This window comes from Coturnix japonica, chromosome 3 (assembly GCF_001577835.2).
Source record: "Coturnix japonica isolate 7356 chromosome 3, Coturnix japonica 2.1, whole genome shotgun sequence".
Classification (NCBI taxonomy): domain Eukaryota; kingdom Metazoa; phylum Chordata; class Aves; order Galliformes; family Phasianidae; genus Coturnix; species Coturnix japonica.
In genome coordinates this window covers 20105789-20125197 of record NC_029518.1, presented here as the reverse complement: position 1 = coordinate 20125197, position 19409 = coordinate 20105789, and the positions used below count along the sequence as shown (strand labels likewise).

The window sequence follows — 19409 nt, the reverse complement described above, 5'->3', positions numbered from 1 at the left end:
TTGTTCCTTTGTCTGAAAACTTCTTATTAAAGAAGTATAAATTAGTCTTGTTTGCTTGATTTAGTAGATGATTAGTGTATTTTTTATGATAAACTGTGATGTTATTTGTTGATATCTCATGAAACAATGTTTGTGAAGTAGTATATACTCTACTGAAAGCTGCCTTTGCTGTAAGTAAACAAATAGGTTTCAGTAGATTAGTAATGGTATATATACTGTAAACAATATGCTGTCTACTTAGGCAGGTTCCCAATTAAGATATAAAAATTGTAAGACAAGTGTCAAGGAGAGGCATAAAACGTGAAGTATTTTTTATTTTCATGTTGCAGTAAGCTATTTATTTATTTTTTTTTAAAGAAACAGATTTGCATTGTTTATTTAAAAGAATGTTTCCATGAGTAGCTTGTGTTTCAACTCTAAGTAGGTTCTTGAGTCCTCTGAAGAAGTCTTTATTTATGTCCTGTATTAGTAGTATATATCCTCTCTTTTTTTGCACTTTTATGCTAATAACTGGAGGAAAAAGTTTCTGATATCACCGAAAGCTTCTGGATGCTTACAAACTCTGGTGTGGTTCTGGTGGCATATCTTTCAGCTCTTGTTTTGAATATGCTGCTAATATATTTTATACTGTTAAATTTTTGGTACTTTATTTTGGCTAATGAACCTATTTTATCGTATTCACAAACATGAATTGATGTACCTGGTTCTGATGTCTGGCGTTATGTCTGAGTCTTGGCATGCCCTGTTTTACTTACAGCAATGGAGATCCTGCTGACTGTCATATGACACAAAATTTTGCTCTGTGTAGCACTGAAGGAGGTGCTTTCTTCTTAGCAAACTGGTAGTGGATCTGCCAGCTAGAATATGTTCTACTTACTGTGTTATTCTAAACAAGTGAACGGGAATGGAACTTGCTTCTAGAGCCATCCATACAGTGTACTTGTCAGGCCTGAATTGAAATTGATAGCCTGGAGTCTTTTAAGGCACTGGTTTTCCTACAAATATTGAATTAACATTATATACGTATTGCATGCAAAGTTGGTAGCACCATCTGCAGTTAAGGTTTCCTGACATTTTCCATTTCAATACCTTGCTTCCAGTTGCTTATGATTGCTTTCCCAATCTGAAGGATTTGGGGTGAAATTTGGCATGCTTTCTCTCTAAGATTAAGTTGTGGGGCTTTTTTTTTTTTGTTTTATATGTGTGTGTGTGTGTGTGTTGCTTTTGTTGTTGGTTTTGTTTATTTGTTTAGTTTTGCTTTATTTTTAAAGCCATTATTGAAAAAAAAAAACACAAAAAACTGTTTCCAGTATGGAAAAATAGCTTTGGCACTCCTGTATCTTGTATGACTTGAAATGTGGGAAATCCACTTTTCCTGTATCAGTGGTGTATCTCTAGGAAGTGATCTTACTCAGCTACTCATACAGGCTTTGATAAAAGTGCAAAGAAAAGACCTTTGTAGTAGGACAGAGGAGTAAAAAGATTGGCTGTAAAGGAGGCCTAGATGGGTAGTGCATGTTGAATTAGTCAGATTTCAAGTGCCGGAATCCTGAGTAAGCTGAATCACTTTGGTTCAAAAGGACAGAAAGGGGAATGAGACTGGCTGGTGGTAAAGACAGGAACTAATGGGAACTGAAATGGGGCTGGACAGGGCCTGGGAGGGGGCATAATAGGAAGAAGGGGAGTAGAAACTAATCTTAGTAGGATCACACGTTAAATAGTATCCCCTTGAATAACAGCATTATGAGCATCCTAGAGTCCTGTTTTCAGTAGGTAATGAAAATCCTGTGACAAGTCCTATGCTGTAGACTTTCTCACTTAGAGTAGTTATAATGCTGACCGTTATCGTGTTCTTTTAATGCCTGTTAGAATTTGAGATCTATGAAACTAAGGATAGCATGTTGAATTTGTATAGAACCCATTTGTAGCTTGTTCAAGGGAGAGGGAAACGTTCCTTTTACAGAAGTAAAATACAACCAGATTTTCTAAACATGATGGACTCTATGCTTGAGCGATGTAGCTGGATAAAGTTAGCCACTGTCATGGACATTGTAGCTAAACCGGAATTAGAAAATCAACTAGGCAGTTTCCTCTTAACACCTTTAGCTGTTGCCCTATATCTTAGAATCTGCTTTAATTTCAGTTATTGAGCAAGGGTCTGTTTATTAAAGTTAAATAAAATTGTGCATGCAAACATCTGTTACTGACATTTTGCCATTTGTTGTCATGAATTTGAGCATTACTAACATAAATATCCTAAAATGGCTTTGTGGGCTTTTCTTTGTAAGTCATTTTCATTTCTACTTCATTCTGCATGCTGGCAGCAAAGCTCAATTGGGGATGGTGCATCAGAGGTATCCAAATGTGGTAGTGAAGAAGTGCTGAATTTACTTTGTGTAAAACACTGAGAATTTTCTTCCTTAATGAAGAGTTTCAAGAACTTCAGTGTGCACTGCCTTACAAAGATTGATCTGTTTTCCACTGAATAAATTTTCAAATGTTTTGGAGGCTTAAAGATCCTTCAGGTTTTGTACCAAAAAGAAACCCCTCTTAATCACAGAATCACATAGTACCTCTAATTGCAGCAAGATGATACTTTTAAAAAAGATTACAGAATTTTTGATTGAAGTTTCTTAAATATCTTCAATGATAACCATTTATGGTTATTTTCTTGTATTCTGTTTTGAGCTGTAGTAGATTTGCTGTATTTTATTCAAACAGACAACTCTTATATGAGTAAAGATCAGCATGGTTCATCATCTGAAAGTGAAGATGAAGCACTGGGTAAATATCATGAGGCCTTGTCTAGAACCCAGAGTTCCAGGCTGCCAGTGGTGGATGGCAGACAGCAAAAAAACTATGTATGGGAAACCAGGCAAAAATATAGCCCCCTGTCTGCAGAATATGATGGATACAGTAGTGAAGCCTCAATAGATGAAGGTAAGATTGTTTTAAAAAGCATTCATTTTTTGCCAAATTTCAGAATTATGTTGTTGTTAAGTTGTAGACAGAAAAGGCTTGATTTGCAAATAATCAATGTCGGCAAGAAACATCCAGGTATCTTTTACGTTTATGCATGCTCCAAAATAATTAGCACATAATTGTTTGCATATCCTTCCAGAAATATTGCAAATGATATAATGTTAAAATAAGTTTTATTGCATTTTCTTATTAGTCATTAGATTCTTGGAGGGATTTATTTTAAACTGTTTTTGTTTAGGAAGGAAATGTGGGTACTCTTGATGGATTCAGTGGTATTATAAGTACCTGATACGCCTTTCTTGGTAAACTGTCATAACAGCAAGTAAACCGAGTAGGTTATTGGTTCTGGCACACATGTGTGTTTCACTATCAAGTAATGGAATGTTTTTCTTCTTTTCTATTGGAATCACAGAAAGATATACTTAGACTAATCTGAATTTTCTATGGAGCTGAATGTAAGCGAAGGGATGTTTTCTTTTGTGATACATATATCAAGACTGCAACTAAGAGTGACAGCAACTGCCTGGTGCAGAGGTTGAAAGATCCGCTATCGATATTTCATCAATATGCTTTTTGTGCTTGAAAATAGCTTCATGGGAGAACTGTATCTGTAGTCATTTTCTAATGTGAAAAGTGTGCTTATTTAAAGGTGTTCATAAATCAGGTAGAGGTGCTGTGTTATGGTAAGATATGTGATGGACTCCTTTTAATATGTTGAAGTGCAGGGTTTTTTAGGGCATGGTGTTTTCTAATAAAAAGTGGATTTCTGTAATAAAGTCTCTTTAAACATTGCATCCAGTCCAGGAGAGCCTGAAAAAAGTTAGTCTTTATATTATGTGTTGTAATTCAATTATATAAATATTGTCATTAAAACTTGAAATTAGTGCATACTCTTTTGCGATTCCTGCGGTTAACACTCAAGGAACAAGACATTCCTAAGCAAAGTAAGTTGCAGAATATGAAGATCATTTGCTGATTATGAGGATTTTCAGTTCTTTTCTTTGCTGTTGAATTGTAGGAAGGCTAGGAGACAGCATTCCAGCAATCAGAGAAGGAGATCAGGTGGTAGAAATGTTGTGGGGGCAACAAGAATGAGGGGGTAGTGAAAGTACTTTGTTTTCTGGCTGGGGGTTGTTTTCCTATTTGTATTGTATTTTTTTTAATGTCTACTGGTATCTATCTGCAGCACTGAGGCAAATATGAAAGATAAGATACTAATTTTCTTATATGGCTGATGTCATTGTTGGTGTAGAAAAGTGATATATATTAGCAGGAGGTAAAATATTCAGTTTTGTTTATTAGATTCCGTAAGAATGCTTTGCTATCCAGAGGGCTGTACTTGTCGGTTTTCGGACTGTTGAGGTCACCTGTTGAAATATTCATGTTGAAAGGAATGTGGCATTCCTCTTTGTCTTTCACAGCTGTATGGAATCCTCATCATAGTTCATCATCTCAGTGCAAAGTTCTCACTCATTTGAGGTTTTCAGTTTGGCCCTGTTAAAGTTAAGCTCCAGTAGCATTGTCTTAGCATGCATGCATCTACTTTTGTTGTTGGTGTTTGTTAGTTGTCTTTTTGTCATCCTCCCACATAGTCAAAATTCATGCTCACTGATTTTATCATCCCCCAGGGATTAAAAATTCCAGGATGGAAGTCTTTATTATAGTTAGACTGTAAAGTGGAAGAACCCAGTTGGCAAATGCAGCAGGAAAATGACAATTGTTTCACTCCTTTTTTTTTTTTTTCTTTTTTTTTTTTTTTTTTTTTTTTCCCTTCTCTTGCTAAAAATATCTTTTACCAGCTGCTATCCCTTCTCAACACTGTTTCCACTCGGGAAGCTTGCTGGATGCAAAACTCATTTATATAAATGTACACACACAGTTGCAAATTTAACTGTGTGTAACACACAGTTAGTATGCAAATTGAATTTATTATAATGAAAGAATTGTGAGGGTTTGGAGAGTCAAAAAGTGGGGAACAAAAGCTATCATAACTTACACCCTAACTTAGAAAACTGTATCTTTTTAACCACACATACTTGTGTACAGCTTTAGTGCTGTCTGTATTTTACTTTTGCTACTTTTTGACAGCCTTCTTTCTCTTCCTACATCAACAGTATTATCTGATAGCCTGCAATCATTCTGCACTTTCATAAATCTGTGCAAAATTGCTTTCAAAATGCTCTCAAGCGAGACTGATTTTGACTCATTTTTGTAATCCATTGATCTCTACTGAATGTGTTCAGTAGTCTTTAAAAAATAATACTGCTGTATGGTACTGGGCTTGGCAACAGGTTAACCAAGTATTTTTCACTTTTCTGTGACCTGAAGGTGGCACACTAGAGTAATCAGTGCATTCTTGTTCTTCATGTCAAACACCAACAATCTTTGCGCAATTATAAAATTTGAACACAGCTAAACTAAAGGAAAACCCAGAGAAGACCTTGTTATGTTAAGGGCATAACAGAGGGAAAGCTGCTCAGCCAAGGACTTTGAAAGCATGCAGTCAAAAAAAAAACAAAAAAAAAACAAAAAAAAAACCAACCAAACCAGATGAGGTTAAGAATCTCTGGTTGCAAGTAGAAAGCATCACCATTCTCTGCATTTTGGTGTAATTTTTAAAAATTCAAAGCTTTATTGTTTCTTAAGGTTGTGGCTTAAATCTATGAGATTTCTTGCTATAAGAGCCTTGAAATTTTTCATTATTATTGTATTTTTATAAGAAGCTTATAGGCAAATGATAGAGAACCATTTCTTTATTTGTAATTACAAAAAAAGCAATGTTCTCTTATGTACTTCACTTAACATAAGAAACAACAATCAATATATGTGGCGTCTGTGTTCTTCTGTTTTGTCACATGTGCTTAATCATTTCTCCTTCTGAGACTCAAACATTTAAGCTGCACTGCCAGCTGAAGGCACCAATCATTCTGTGTGCTGACCAGGGCTTGATAGTACCGCAGTACAGCAATGGGACTTGTTTTTTTTCCACTGCTGGTAAATTTGTCTTGATTATATCATTAAAAATTCCACTAGGGATAGAGTAATGAGAGTGATTAAAACAGGTTACTTCATTTTCAGAAAGTTCTGTATTATTTTCTCTTCAGTAGTTTATCAGATGTTGTGTTTAGCAATAGTGTTTACAAAGGAGTCAATGAATGTTTTTCCTAGTTTTACAGTATATTGTGCATGGTAATCTCCACTTTATAAGCCAGTTTTGTTCTTTTTCAGACATGTCTGCACTTAATAGCACACACATGATGTTTTACAAGGAGACAAAAATACAATCTCATCTTTCTGAATACACCTTGTATTAAGAACTTTCCTTATCTTGCTCATAACACTTCTATTATTTATTATATATAGCACCAACATGTCCAAATGGTTTTCAAATTCACTCAGTATCAGTAACTTAATTGCATGCATTTTCTAGCCACGTATCTCTAAAAATGTCTTATTCTGAAGTCTGAAAATGTGTAGCGTGTTCTCACATCATTCTTTTGTCCTCTAGATGGCCGTATTAATCTTCCTTTTCAACATATTTATTTCAAACTGACATAGCACTTTTTAAAATCTTTTAATCAGTAAAGAAGGAAAACAAGATATTATTATGTGGGATTTTTTGTGTGAGTTTTGACGATGAAGTGTTCTAGGAGTGCTGTAGGTTGTTCTTAAATTTCTCAGATACCTGCTTATTTATGAACCATTTTATATATTTAAATATAGTAGATTTGATGCATTTAGATTCTCATTAGTTTTAATATCTTTTAAAGGTCGGGGAATAAAAAGTACACAGATGCAAGCATTTCTGCATATTTCAGGCTATTCAAAATGTTAGTTTTTTGACCCTTACTGGCAAACTTACTTCTTGAAAAGAAAATCTGTTTCATTAGAAATTAAAGATGTTGACAGAGAAAAATGGTACAGAACAGTAAAGTAATGGTACACAAAGAAAAATAAAATAGTTCAGAAGATGTTTGAAAGTCAGGCACAAACTGACTCTAAACTGTTAATTACAGTAAAGAGGGAAATATGTATAACTACGGTATTGCTTTATTTGTATGTGGGCTTAATCCAGTCTTATTGCTTAAGCACAGAGTCCTAGGGTTAGCTGAAGGTCCAAAATCTTATTATTTTCAGTAATATTCTGTATTCTTTGTCTTATCCAATAAATTATAGATATTTGAAGTGACATTGTTCCTCTTACATCCTGTTTATCCTACCCTTTCAAATGTTATTATCATGTTGAATATAGTATACGATTGATATAGACTGTAATATTACACATCTCCTTCAAACAACAAAAATGGGGGGGGGGGAAGGTGCCAAAATAACATGGTAATATATTTCTGTTAAGTAGGAATTATTACAAAATGGTGGCCTAGATAAGGAAGTGCATTTGTTTGCCAACTTTACATTTGAAGGTGGTTGTTTTTTGTTGTGTGTTTTTTTTTGTACTTTGGAATCTTTAGTATCTGTACTGATGTGAGCTTAAATGGACTGGGCTTTTCAGATAACTACAATCTCCAAAACATCTTATAGTGTGATAATAAATGAGCCTATTTGTCTGCAAAGTAGTGGCTACTTCCCGAATTTAACAACTCAGGCTTCATACAAGCAAATCGTTGTGTCTTTATTATCTCTACAGCTTAATAGGCAAGTACAGTATATTTTCTTTAAGAAAACAATTGTATCTTTTAGGGGTGGAAGTGCTAGGGTAAATGTATTGAAATTAGAGTTTTGTGGGCAGGTGTCAAATTTGAAAGCGTGTCCTGCTCTTTGCTGTGTCAAGAACTGAATGTCAGCAAGTAAATCGAGGAAAATGATCCCAGTTCTGAAATAGAATAAGTAACATTGTGATGGAAAAAGTATGAAACTTGTTTAGCAAACTTAAATGTTAGTTATGTATTACCAACTCAGTGCAACTACAGGTTTCATCTCCAACTTGTTTTAAAGTCTTTAAAAAGACTTTTTCTGACATCTCAATTGGTAAAGCACTGTGGCTGAAAATGTATTTGTTCAGAGTCTCTATTTCTCAGAATGGCCCAAGTGCCTTACATTTCTCAAGGTTTTAGGAAACATATGGAAGCACTAAAAGACTGCAGTGAGAAAACATAAGTTCTCTTAAATGAGAATCTGCTGCTCTAGCAGGCATATGCTACTGGATTTTATCCATCTTTTCCATATTGTGAAGGTAGAATATGATGTTATTTTTGTAGTTTATCTTCTCCACTTTTATTCTTCTCTAGGCTTTCAGCACTTTGTGTTGATATGCCTGTTGGACATATGTTTGCCTTGCTCCTCAGTGTCAATCTTTACACGTGAAGGCGACTGTTCTGGAATCTCTTGGATCTGATTCTTTTTGCAGATTTTTGCCTTTTCTTTGTCTTGTTAGTTTACAAGTCTTGGGAAAACTCTTTTTCCCTTCACAACTTAGGTACATATTGAGCTTTTTTTTTTCTTTTCTTTATCTTCCCAAAAGCTCTTTCATAAACACCTAAAAGCTGGCATACAGACATATCTCACCACTTGCTGAAGCAATCTGTGAGAGTTTTTTTCAGTAAATACCTTCCTCAAGCTAAGGTGAAGGCCACTGGACAGGCTGTGAGAAAGGGTGGATCACTCAGCTAATCCCTTGATAATCAAATCTTTCAATTTAATTTCTATGATTATTCTTTGCACACAAGCAGATCTATTTTCAAGCCAAATTTGAATGAAGTATTATTGTTAGAAAGTTGTGGAGTGCATGAGAATAAATTAGACAAATAACGGAAAGAATATTTCAGAAGAAGGTGACCACATGTGTTTGTTTGATGTTTCTTTGTTGATTATCTGTGAGATTTCTCTGGTGTAATATATACTGGAAGGAAATACTCTTTTGCCCCCACCCCCACCCCCGAGGCTTTGAACAGACATAGTTCTTCAAACTGTACATCCTTCAAGATACTTTTGAAATGATCGTCAGTAAATGCAGTTAAAAAGTCTTAATGTTCAGAGCAGTATTTCCCAGGTGTTTCATAGTGCATTTTGAAGACTGAGTCATGTTACAGCTATGAAGTGTACCAGATACTCATACTCATGTATCTCAGCTGATTTAACTTGTGTAATAGCAGTTTATAATTCTTTTAAAGATTTCTGGGAGAGGAAAAGTAATTCTTTTTTAGTTACAATATTTTAAACTTTTACATCTATCCTTTAAATTCTTTTATTTTAAGGATAGATATGGTATAGATGAAAGGGCAGTGATGTAATACAAGTGATAAAAATTCTAATCCCTGATTGTATGTTTCTGCCTCTTATTCAGTTGTTCTTTGTCTTCTGAAAGGCTCCTGATAGTAAAGGAATATTTATTCACATATTAGTATGTGGCTGTGTTGTGGTCATGGTTCTTTAACCACATAAATGTCACACAAGCATGTTGTTTACTAATAGAATCTAGAGGTGTGGAATGGATGAAATACATGGATAGAGATAGGAAGCACATGTGTTATTCACTGTTACTGCAATTTTCCTGGGGAATATTATATAGCCATCAAGAGGTAAATATAGGAAATAACACCAAAGGAGATTCAAGGCTGAGCTTGGAAAAGAACAAAGTTACCCTGGGAACTTCAGAGATGAAATGTTAGTTATTGTACATAGTATTTTGTCAGTCAAAGGAAACGGGGTAGTTGGATAGAATGAATTTGAATAATTGTGAAATAATGGATTAACTTTGTAATTAACAGCAGAGATGCTGGAAAAAGATGTTGAAGAATGCATGTCATCTATTGCTGAAAGAAAACTAGTAATGAAGCTCAGTGTTATGATAAGGTTTTCATAAAGAGAATTTCTTTCCAGCTAGATCACATACGGAAGGGGAAATAAAGCCCTCCAATAGGAAGGGGCCTTTTTCCTGATACACACAAGTGAGCCAAGCAGTCACAAATTAGGTTCCTCCTGCCAGTATTTTTGAAGTTTTTTGAAGAATTACCGTTTTGCAGTGATGTGAAAGCTTTGAAGAAAGTCACTCTTAGCAATATGATGTCTCTGAAGTGATGGTGTAAACCATACATTAATGATTACAGGATAGTTTCCATTTTGTTTTAAACTTATTTGAGTTGCTCATTTGTTTATATCTCAAATTTATGAAAGGATCAAGATCTGCCCTTGATTGGGAAAAGATTGTCTAATTCCTTGAATTCCTTGTATTTGATACCAGTGTTCCACATTAATAAAATATTTGTGATGTAAGACGTAGTATTATATCAACCAAAAAGCCACTTCTGCTGATCTGAGATCTCACAATGAAAATTCAATATTTCTTTCATTAATGTGATCTAAACACTCCTGGGCATGGATGTTTTGCTTCTTGGTATTTAGGTAATATCATGTGATTCTATGGAGATACTCAAGACCAGTCTGGACACCTATGTGACCTTTTGTAGGGTACCTCCTTGAGCAGGGGTTTAGACTCAATGGTCTTTTGAGGTCCCTTCCAACCCCTGCAATTCTGTGATTCTGTGACTTGGCAAACCAGATTCTTTACTCCTGGGTTAAAGATCTGTTACCGTTAGGACCTCCAATCACATTAGAAGAACATGTTGGTGTTATAACTGAATTCTTTTTGATATGTTGAACAGTCAGTGTGGATGATTTTTCCATATGCATATTAATTTCATAGGTGTAGCTATAGATATAGCTAGATCCTATATTCCCTTGAAATTATTAGCATACTTTTTTTTTTTTTTTTCTCCCCATAGCTACTTTAATTGTATGTATTTTCTGGGACTTTATCACATTTGAGTACAGGGCATGAAATTAACTCTGTAGCTTCTGTGAAGGCAAAAATTTGTTTTAGTTTTTTTGTTTTTTTGTTTTTTGTTAGAATAAGCTCTTTTTTATCATAGAATCACAAGGTTAGAAAGGACCTACAAGATCATCTAGTCTAACTGTCCTCCCTTTACCATACCTACAGAAAACCCCTAAACCATATCTCCTAGCTCCCTGTCCAGATGCCTCTTAAACACTGTCAGTGGCTCCCTGGGCAGCCACTCCAGTGCCTGACCACTATCAGAGAGAAAAAGTTCCATCTTATGTGTAGTCTAAACGTCATCTGATAGAACTTGTGGCCATTTCCTTGGGTCCTGTTTCTTGCCTGGGGGAAGAGGCAAAGTCCCTCCTCATCACAACCTCCATACAGGAAGTTGTAGAGTGCAAGTGTATTCTATTGTTTAAAGTAAGTGCTATTATACAACACTTCAATGATTTAGTTACTCCAACTTTTAAAACTTGTTAGAATATTCTCTCTGGGGAGAATGGTAAGTTTTTATGTTACACAGCGTGGAAGTCTCATCCCACCTTGTCCTTGCTCTCTTCCCTTCACCAAGTCACTCTTCTTCTACTTTATGTAGGCTAATCTGGAAGCAGATACTTAGCGTAATTGCTATGCTTCTGGTTATTTCAGTGTGCTTCAAGGTTATCTGCTGTGGTGGAATAATGGCCTCGTGGAAGCAAACTGAGAACCCAAAGGGAAAAATATTTTATTACTGAATTTCTGGTTCTGTTCCTTAGACAGAAGCAAGCAGACATGCCTAGCTGGGAACTGGATTTTCTGTGTGGAGTCACCTATGTTCAATTCAATTAAGGCTTGATCTTTACGTTTGTAATTTGGAAATCCTTTAACGTTCACCTTCTGCACCGCTTAATGTTCTGACACTTTGTATATATTTGTACACTGTGTTTAAGAAATATGTAAGAATTATTCTGCTCTTTATTTGTAACCTTTGTGCTCAGTCTTGTTGAACCATTCTAAATTCTGTCCTTAATGTTTTTAAAAGATGTCATTATCCTGATATTCTGTTTATTTCAATTTTTAGAGCAGATTTATGGCATTCCTTCGCAAATGTATCAATTTGTCAGATAAAGGTTAAAAATTAGATACATTTTATTCATGTTAAAGTCACACCCAGCTTATTTAAAGGCAGCTTTGACTTGGAGTTGCAAGCCTGAGGATATTGATTTGAATTATGCATGACTGTCTGGTATGCAGTTCCATTAGCCTTCTGTGTGGATAATGTAAACATGTTCAGAATTTTAAGTATCCTATATGAGCGGCAGGTTAAAAATAGAGCTGATAAGAGCACGTGTATTTGGAAAATCCAAATCTTGAAGAATAAAACTACAAAAGGTTCATCTCTTTGAGAGGCTGACTTCAGGTGTGGGTTTTTTTCCATTGAAAATACTTGGCCCAAGCAAATGCCACTTATGTGTGTGACTCGAGCAGACAACGTAGTTGCTGTTTCTTACTGCAAAGAGTTGACTTTTGTACCAGAAAACACATTCATATCTTAGAGGTCATACTTTTTTTTGAATGGCTTTAGATTATCGCTAGTAATAAGACTCATTTCTTCATATCTTCAGGGAATATTTTACTTGATTTTATGCAAACATTTGTGGCATCCAGATTCATAGTTCCTATTGTTGATAACGGATCTATTTGGTTTTCCCTGCATCTCAACAATCTGTGGCTTGATAGTGTGCCCAGTGTGACTTTAAGTTGAAATCCTCAGCACAGAAACCACTGTTAATAAGATTTCAAACAGCTAGAATCTCTTATGACTTTTTTGAGTTTCAATTGGAAAAAAAAGACAACTCTGAAATGAAAAATACAATGTCATCTTTGTTAAAATGTATTACACTTTGAGGAGTTTGTGTTGTCTTTGTGTTGCAATCTGTGGCAATCTGATGAGTGAGAATTTAAACAAATTCAAAATCTTTTATGCTTATTTTAAAGCGATGGATACAAAGCAGAAAATTAGTCTTAATGTTTTTAAACTAAATAACAACCAGCTTTTAAAAAATATTTTTCTTGAAGTGCTTTCTACGTAGTTATGTTAAATTCTACTTATGAAGTCTGAATGAAACAATTTTTAACTGATAATGGGCAATGTTTTGTGATGTATTTTCCCTGAATTTTAGAGTGCTTATTTGCTTACCTGTTTACCTCTTAGTATAGAAATAATCGCATGAAAATTTGCACATCATTATACAGCTGAAAAGATCTTTGTAATGATGAAGTTGATTGTTCTGCTCTGAGATTTTTTAATGTCATAGGTTGATCGTGCATGTTGATCTGTTCAAAATCTGAACAATAGGTAACCATTTTGTAATCTGTTACACTTGGGAAAGGCAGTTGAGTTGGTGATCATATTTTGCCTTTTAAATGAGGAATTCTGTTAAGAATTAATATCTGGTGCTCTCCTTCAGTGAAATTCATCATCTTGTTTCATAATGGCTGCTATCACAGCAAAATTCCTTTCCCTGGCAGTGACAGCCAGTGCTTGGAGTCATCTGCTCTTCTGCCATTTTCTACTTGTTGACAAAAGAAAAAAAAAAAAAGAAGAAAAAAAAGAGCTTTAGAGGGAGAGACAACCTGTTCTTCTCAAAGGTACAGGAAGAGCAGTGGCCATTTCTTGACATCTTTGAGACTGAGTGAAGGAAGTGTGTTTATTTTGAATGAAAGATGGTAAACTTGGTAGTTAGCCTCATTATTTCTTAATTAAAACAAAGTTTGAATGATTATGATAGGCAGGAGTACAGAGTCATTGTGCAAATACTGCTGCTGTTCAGCAGTTCTTTTTTGCGTATCTGAGTTTTTGCAACATTAAACTGATTAATTATTGATATTTTGTTAATGCACATGATTTAGCATAAATGCCACAAAGTATCAGCCAATCTGGAGATCTTTCTTGTTGTTTACTAACGTTTCATTGTTTTTAAAAGACATTTCAGGAAAAAAACAAACCAAAGTGATGTTTAGTTAGAGTTGTTTTCGCAGTGGAAGTGTTATAGGGATATTTTTTATCACCAAAATAAAATAACATAACGTGAGAAAGTTCAAAGTCAAACTGAAAAATTAAAGGGAATGCATCTTATCTAATTCAGATAAATGTAAGGATGCAAAACCCACATTGACACTGTTTGGAAAATGATAAAGTTTAATATGCCTTTTGATAAAACTTAATATGCCATTTGTTTGTGGGAAAACTTATCAGAATAATACAGTTAACTCATAATGTTTATAGAAACGCGAATGAAAGGCTGTGTTTTATCTTTCAGTGTCTCTAGCTTAGATATTAAGCTTCAAAAACTGTGAATTTTAAAGCAAGGCTGAGCTTGAGGATAGGAAAGATTCAGTTAAGTTTTTGTGGAGATTTTGTGCTATTGCTTAAAGAAGTTCAGATAACTGAGGAAAAGGAGCAAGAGGAGCATTTTGTTGTTCATTTCTTGCTTGCAAGCTCTCAGTTACCTTTTTGGCACCTGTTAATATGTAACTGTTGTATTTCTGTAAATTTAATGGAGTCAGAGTTGATAGATGGTTCTTAAGGAATCTATACTGGGTTCATATTACAGTTTTCTTTTTTTTCTTCTGGTTATTTCCCTTTATTTCTTGTATGCTCATTCAAATCAAGGTAATGTCAGCAGTTTGGTTTTGAATCCTGTGGAAATTTTCCTGGCTGAGCAGGAGATGGTCTTTTCGTTTGAGTAACAGGTCAGAATGTGGAAACATAACAAGAATAAGTTTACTAATCTGCTGCCTTATTCGCAGATTATTATTACAAATTAATCCCAGTTTACTGGAATTCAATTTCCATTTGAAAATGCCCTTAATAAATTGGTATAAAGAGGCAAAGCAATTTCTGTTACATCTATTATTTTTCTTAAATTTATGCATAATCTCAGTTGCATATATTTTTATGAAATACATGCTGAAATTGGCTACATTTTTCATTTTCAGTGGATATATTGATTTAAAAATATGTAAACTATGTCATCTCAAAATTAATGGCAAGCTTGGAATTAGTCTGTATACTCCTATTTTCACTTTAATGTTGTTCCAGAATTGATCTGATTAGATTGTTTTGTGTGTGCATCTTTTCATTTTGGTTTCCTTGATAGAAAAGAGCCTGCCACTTTATTTAATTACAGGCATTGTGTGTGGTATACCTCAGTCTTTCGAGAGGAAGGAGGGGAGGAACACTTCCAAGAGGTTTGATGTTCATCCTGTATAGATGGCTCCGATTCCTACTGTGACAGTTTTCTGGTGTTTGATAAGGCACACAAAGCAGTTATGGGAGAAGGCATATCACTTGTATCCATGGTAACTCGAAAGATACTTTTGAACTCAAAGGGATAAAATAAGCCAGAGTAATAGGTCTCATTATAAGGGCAAAATACAAAAAAGGTTCATGCATGTGCTTTTAATTAGTTGCCAAAAATAGCTAGGATCAGAGATGATGCAATCAAACAATAATTCTGAGTGCTAGAAATGAGCAACATTTGAGATCTAAAGATGTGCTCAACCGAAAGGCTTTTATCTCACCATCTTATGGGTACTCAATCCATGAATACTAATAGGTTTGCTATCGTTTTCTAATCATGCTTAGGACATGAGAGTGTGAGTGCATGCTGATAAAAGCTCATTCAAGTCTCAGATGCCTACAAGTTTTATAAGTTCCATGGTGATACTAATTCATGTGGCAGAGATGAAGCTTCTTATGAATAGCACATGCAATGCACTCTGTAATGTTTTACAAGTGTACCACTGGAAAAAAGTAAATGTAACGAGTGCTTCTTTATACAAATAATAATAATAAAAAGACTGAAAATGCAGTTTTGTTTGAGATCAAAGATGTAGAATTTTCCAGAGTAACTCTTTAATTAATTTTAAAATAGGAAGGCAAGCAATAGAAGGGAAGTGTGAAAATGTAATCTACAACTTGAATAGATGCACTAGAATCGAATCCTGGAGAACCAAAATAGAACAAAGTACATAGTATAGGACATTTGAATAACCATTTTAATAGAAATATTTTAATACGGTGAATAATTTTAAAGTTTTCTGTCTAATCGGCAGTGTTTGTAAGGAATCCATCTTGCATTGCAGTGCAGTTCTTCACATTATTTCCTCTGTTGCTATAGAAACTAATTCTAGTGCAGCTGTGATCGCTTATCAAAATTCTAATGTTTCAATACCCATTTCTTATTTTGAGTTATTTAAATAGCCTTATCTTACTTTGAATCAATCTGCACATTTCATCACTGTGGAAGTGTTGACTGGTCAAAATGTTAATGCAAAGAGGTAGCAAATTTTTTTTTTTTTTTTAACTTGCTTTCTGCCATCTAAATTATCATAGGTATTATTAAAGTTTGAATAACAGGCAAATTAAGGCTTTTTCACTTGATAAATAATGAAGGTCAATATTTGCAGTTGAACATTGGCATTTTGATATGGAATCTTAACTATATTTAGTATTTTGTGAGCCCTATGTTTTTCTAGTTATAAATACATGGTCTTGGGATGCATCTATATATATATATATACAGTATGCATTTAATAAAAAAAATTATGCACACGTATGGTTTGTGGGGATTTTTTTATTTTTTTTGTTGGTGGTTTTTACCTAAAACATGTATGTGGACATGTTTATGTTACTGAAGTAAAAATATCAGTGATACGGATGTGCCTATGACTTATTGTCAGCTGCAAGGTGTACTGCAGTGGAACTTCCATCAGTTAACAAAGTATTCTAAATTTCTTTTCCTTCTTGTTTTGTTTTTTACATTTTCAGGTTATTAAACAATGAAAGGTTATACTGGTGAGATATTAGTATGTAATAAATCACAATGCAGCAGTGTAATTAGTTTCACAGAGAGAGCTATATATAAAAGTAAACATATTTACCTGCAAATTCTTAAACTACTCTATTGCAGAAGAGACTTTATGCAACTGAGATAATTCTGTGCTGTATAACCAAGGATGTGAACCATTCTTGATCCCCACATATTGTAGAACATAGATTGTAGAATCAGTGAATCATAGGTTGAAAAGGACCCATAGGGGTCGTCTGGTCTGATCTCCTGATTGAAAGAGAGCAGCTAATTTCAGGCCCTAGGTGGCAGAGCTTTTAAAACATTCAAGGAAGAAGATAACGAAGACTGAGTAACCTCTTTCAATCTATAACCACTCTAATTCCTAAGTTTTATTTCTCTTATATTTAATGAGAATTTCCTATGTTGCAACGTGTACATACGTTAGTTACATGTACTAGTTTTATGTATTGCTTAAAAATGTACTCTTACTAAGTGCTGGGATTAAGAAACAAACAACAATTGACAAAAAACCCCACAGAAATAGCATTCTTGTTTTGAACCATGTTAAATATCACTTTGCTGTCTATGTTTTCAGTTTGTCATGGTGACACAGTTGTAGTGATCTAAAGGCCATAATGACAACAAAGTGTGAAAACAGGTAGGATGATAATAGTTCTCAAGACATGTTGTCTACTTTCTAATCCCATAGCAGAGTTTCTGAAATGTTCCAGTAGTACTTTTCAAAATAATCACAGACTTTATAATGAGTGTACACTAATTTCACATAGAAATAAATCATTTTCAATTTTGAAATTATCACACAAACGTTTTGCAGCTGTAGATGTCAGACTTTGATTGCTAATTATCTCCTGCTTACTACCTTTAAATCTCTTACTCAACAAGCAAAATTAAACATTAATTTCAGATTGTGTATAATTGCTTTTTTTACCTATACAAGAAAGGTTCATGAGAAACAATTTTTTTTTTTGTCGGATATGCATGTTTTTATTCTGTAACACAGCCTAATATATTTCACATTTTTACATATAGAACCATTTTCATGACATCACTGTTTTCCAGTTAGTGTTTTGTGCAGAACAGTATTCTGCATTCTGATCTGTTGTTTAGCAGGATGTTGTTTCTTTGGGTGGATGGCAGGTCAGAGTAATTCACCTCCTACTGTTTGATGAGGGCTGAAGCATCATTACACAAACCTTATGTATGCTGCAGTATGCAGCTTAGCCACTGTTCTCTGACCCCTGTAAGCACAGAGCTTATGACTTATAGCTATGACTGAATGAAAATATCCTCACCAGAAAGTTACACATTCATTAAGTGTTCTCAAAACTCAGAATATTGTGAGTTATATTGTGACTATGGAAGCATAGCAACAACATCATACATGACTTATTAGCCTAGTAAAGCTAGATAACAGTAACAGTAGAAGTTCTGGAAGCAGTGCAGAGAAGTGCAGGACATTTAGTTTTGTGTAATCACGCTTCTGCATGCCCTGATAAACTTGTATGAAGCTTTGCAGGACCAAGCGGAACAGACTCACAAGGCTCCCTGTTGCTTTTTCTGTGCATCTTCCTACTGGATGCATGAAAGAAAGATATCTGGGTTTGAAAGATTATCCATTTATCCATATCTGTGACTTTACTGTATCTGTTGCTTTTTTCTGGCACATGGCTTCTGCCTGCTTTTCCTTTGGTAGAGTTTATGGGATTTGTTTCAAAATAAATTTCTGAATTTTTTTTAGAATTGTTTTTACAGGAATACTCTAATTACTGTAGGAAATACAGGTTGTTTTACTAAAGGAAGTCACTGAGCTGGTGTGTAAAAAAAAAAAAAAAAAAAAAAAAGGAAAAAAAAAAAAGTACCTGAACTGACAAGATAAACGTATGGAATCTCAAGGTCTGAAGAAACAATTACCATCTCCCCTGTCAATAGGAAAAATAATTGATAATAAGTTTCTTATCCTAAAACATAACTAGCCATGTTCTCTACGCTGTGTAGATTTTTCACCTAGGAATATGGATATTCCAACCTATTGTCTTCTCAGATTTCTTTTATCTTTTTACTCTGTTGACATTCATTTTTTTTCTCAGATCTGAACCAGTTTTTTTACATGTCATGTGTTGTTTTGTTTTCCTTTTCCTTCATCTTTCTTTCTGTCATTTTTTGTTTTATTTCATATGTTAGCTATTTTTCCTTTCTGCTTGCATCTTTTCTGTTTTTTTCCCCTGCTGTTTGCTCATTCTCTCATTTTCTGTACAGATTCAGTCAACTTCTCTCCCTTTTTCTTCTCATCCTTTTGCTGATTTACTAACAAGCTGTCACTTTGAGTCATTGTGCTTACTTTCTCTTTTTGCCTTTTTTCCCTCTTCACCTTTTCCCCATGCTATTATTATTATTATTATTACTATTTCCAGTGCAAAGCTGATGATAGTAGAACATTCCATGATATTAGATCTCTGGCTGGTGGTGTGGCGGTTTGTGATTCTGATCTTAAACAATTTAGAAGGCTTGAAGTAAAAATGAATAAAAGCTAGAAGAAATGGCTTGGGTGCCATTCTTCAAAGACTTGCTTTTAATTCTACACTTCCGTGAAAGGTTTCTGTGTGGTTATGAGTGTTTCAGAGCTATATTCACAACGATCTTTATTGCCTTTCATTTAAATCTGTACTTCAGTTCTCTATCTGTAAAGTGCCAAACCTGTGAACTTCTACTAGTTCATGATAATATTTGTGTCTATCAGTTGTTATGAGGTAACTAAATCAGCATCATGTAAGTAT

General features: G+C 34.4%; 1 protein-coding gene across 6 annotated transcripts in view; it reads left to right on the top strand.

The window, feature by feature from the left end:
* Positions 1-19409, top strand: part of SYT14 (synaptotagmin 14) — an 81548-nt gene that overhangs the window by 26017 nt on the left and 36122 nt on the right. For 5 of the 6 annotated variants that reach the window (XM_015857364.2, XM_015857365.2, XM_015857367.2 and 2 more), the window contains one exon: positions 2722-2940. The exons of the other annotated variant lie outside the window; for it this stretch is intronic. In XM_015857364.2, coding sequence (XP_015712850.1) covers positions 2722-2940 — 219 coding nt within the window. The remainder of the gene's footprint in view (positions 1-2721; positions 2941-19409) is intronic. 6 annotated transcript variants of the gene reach the window in all.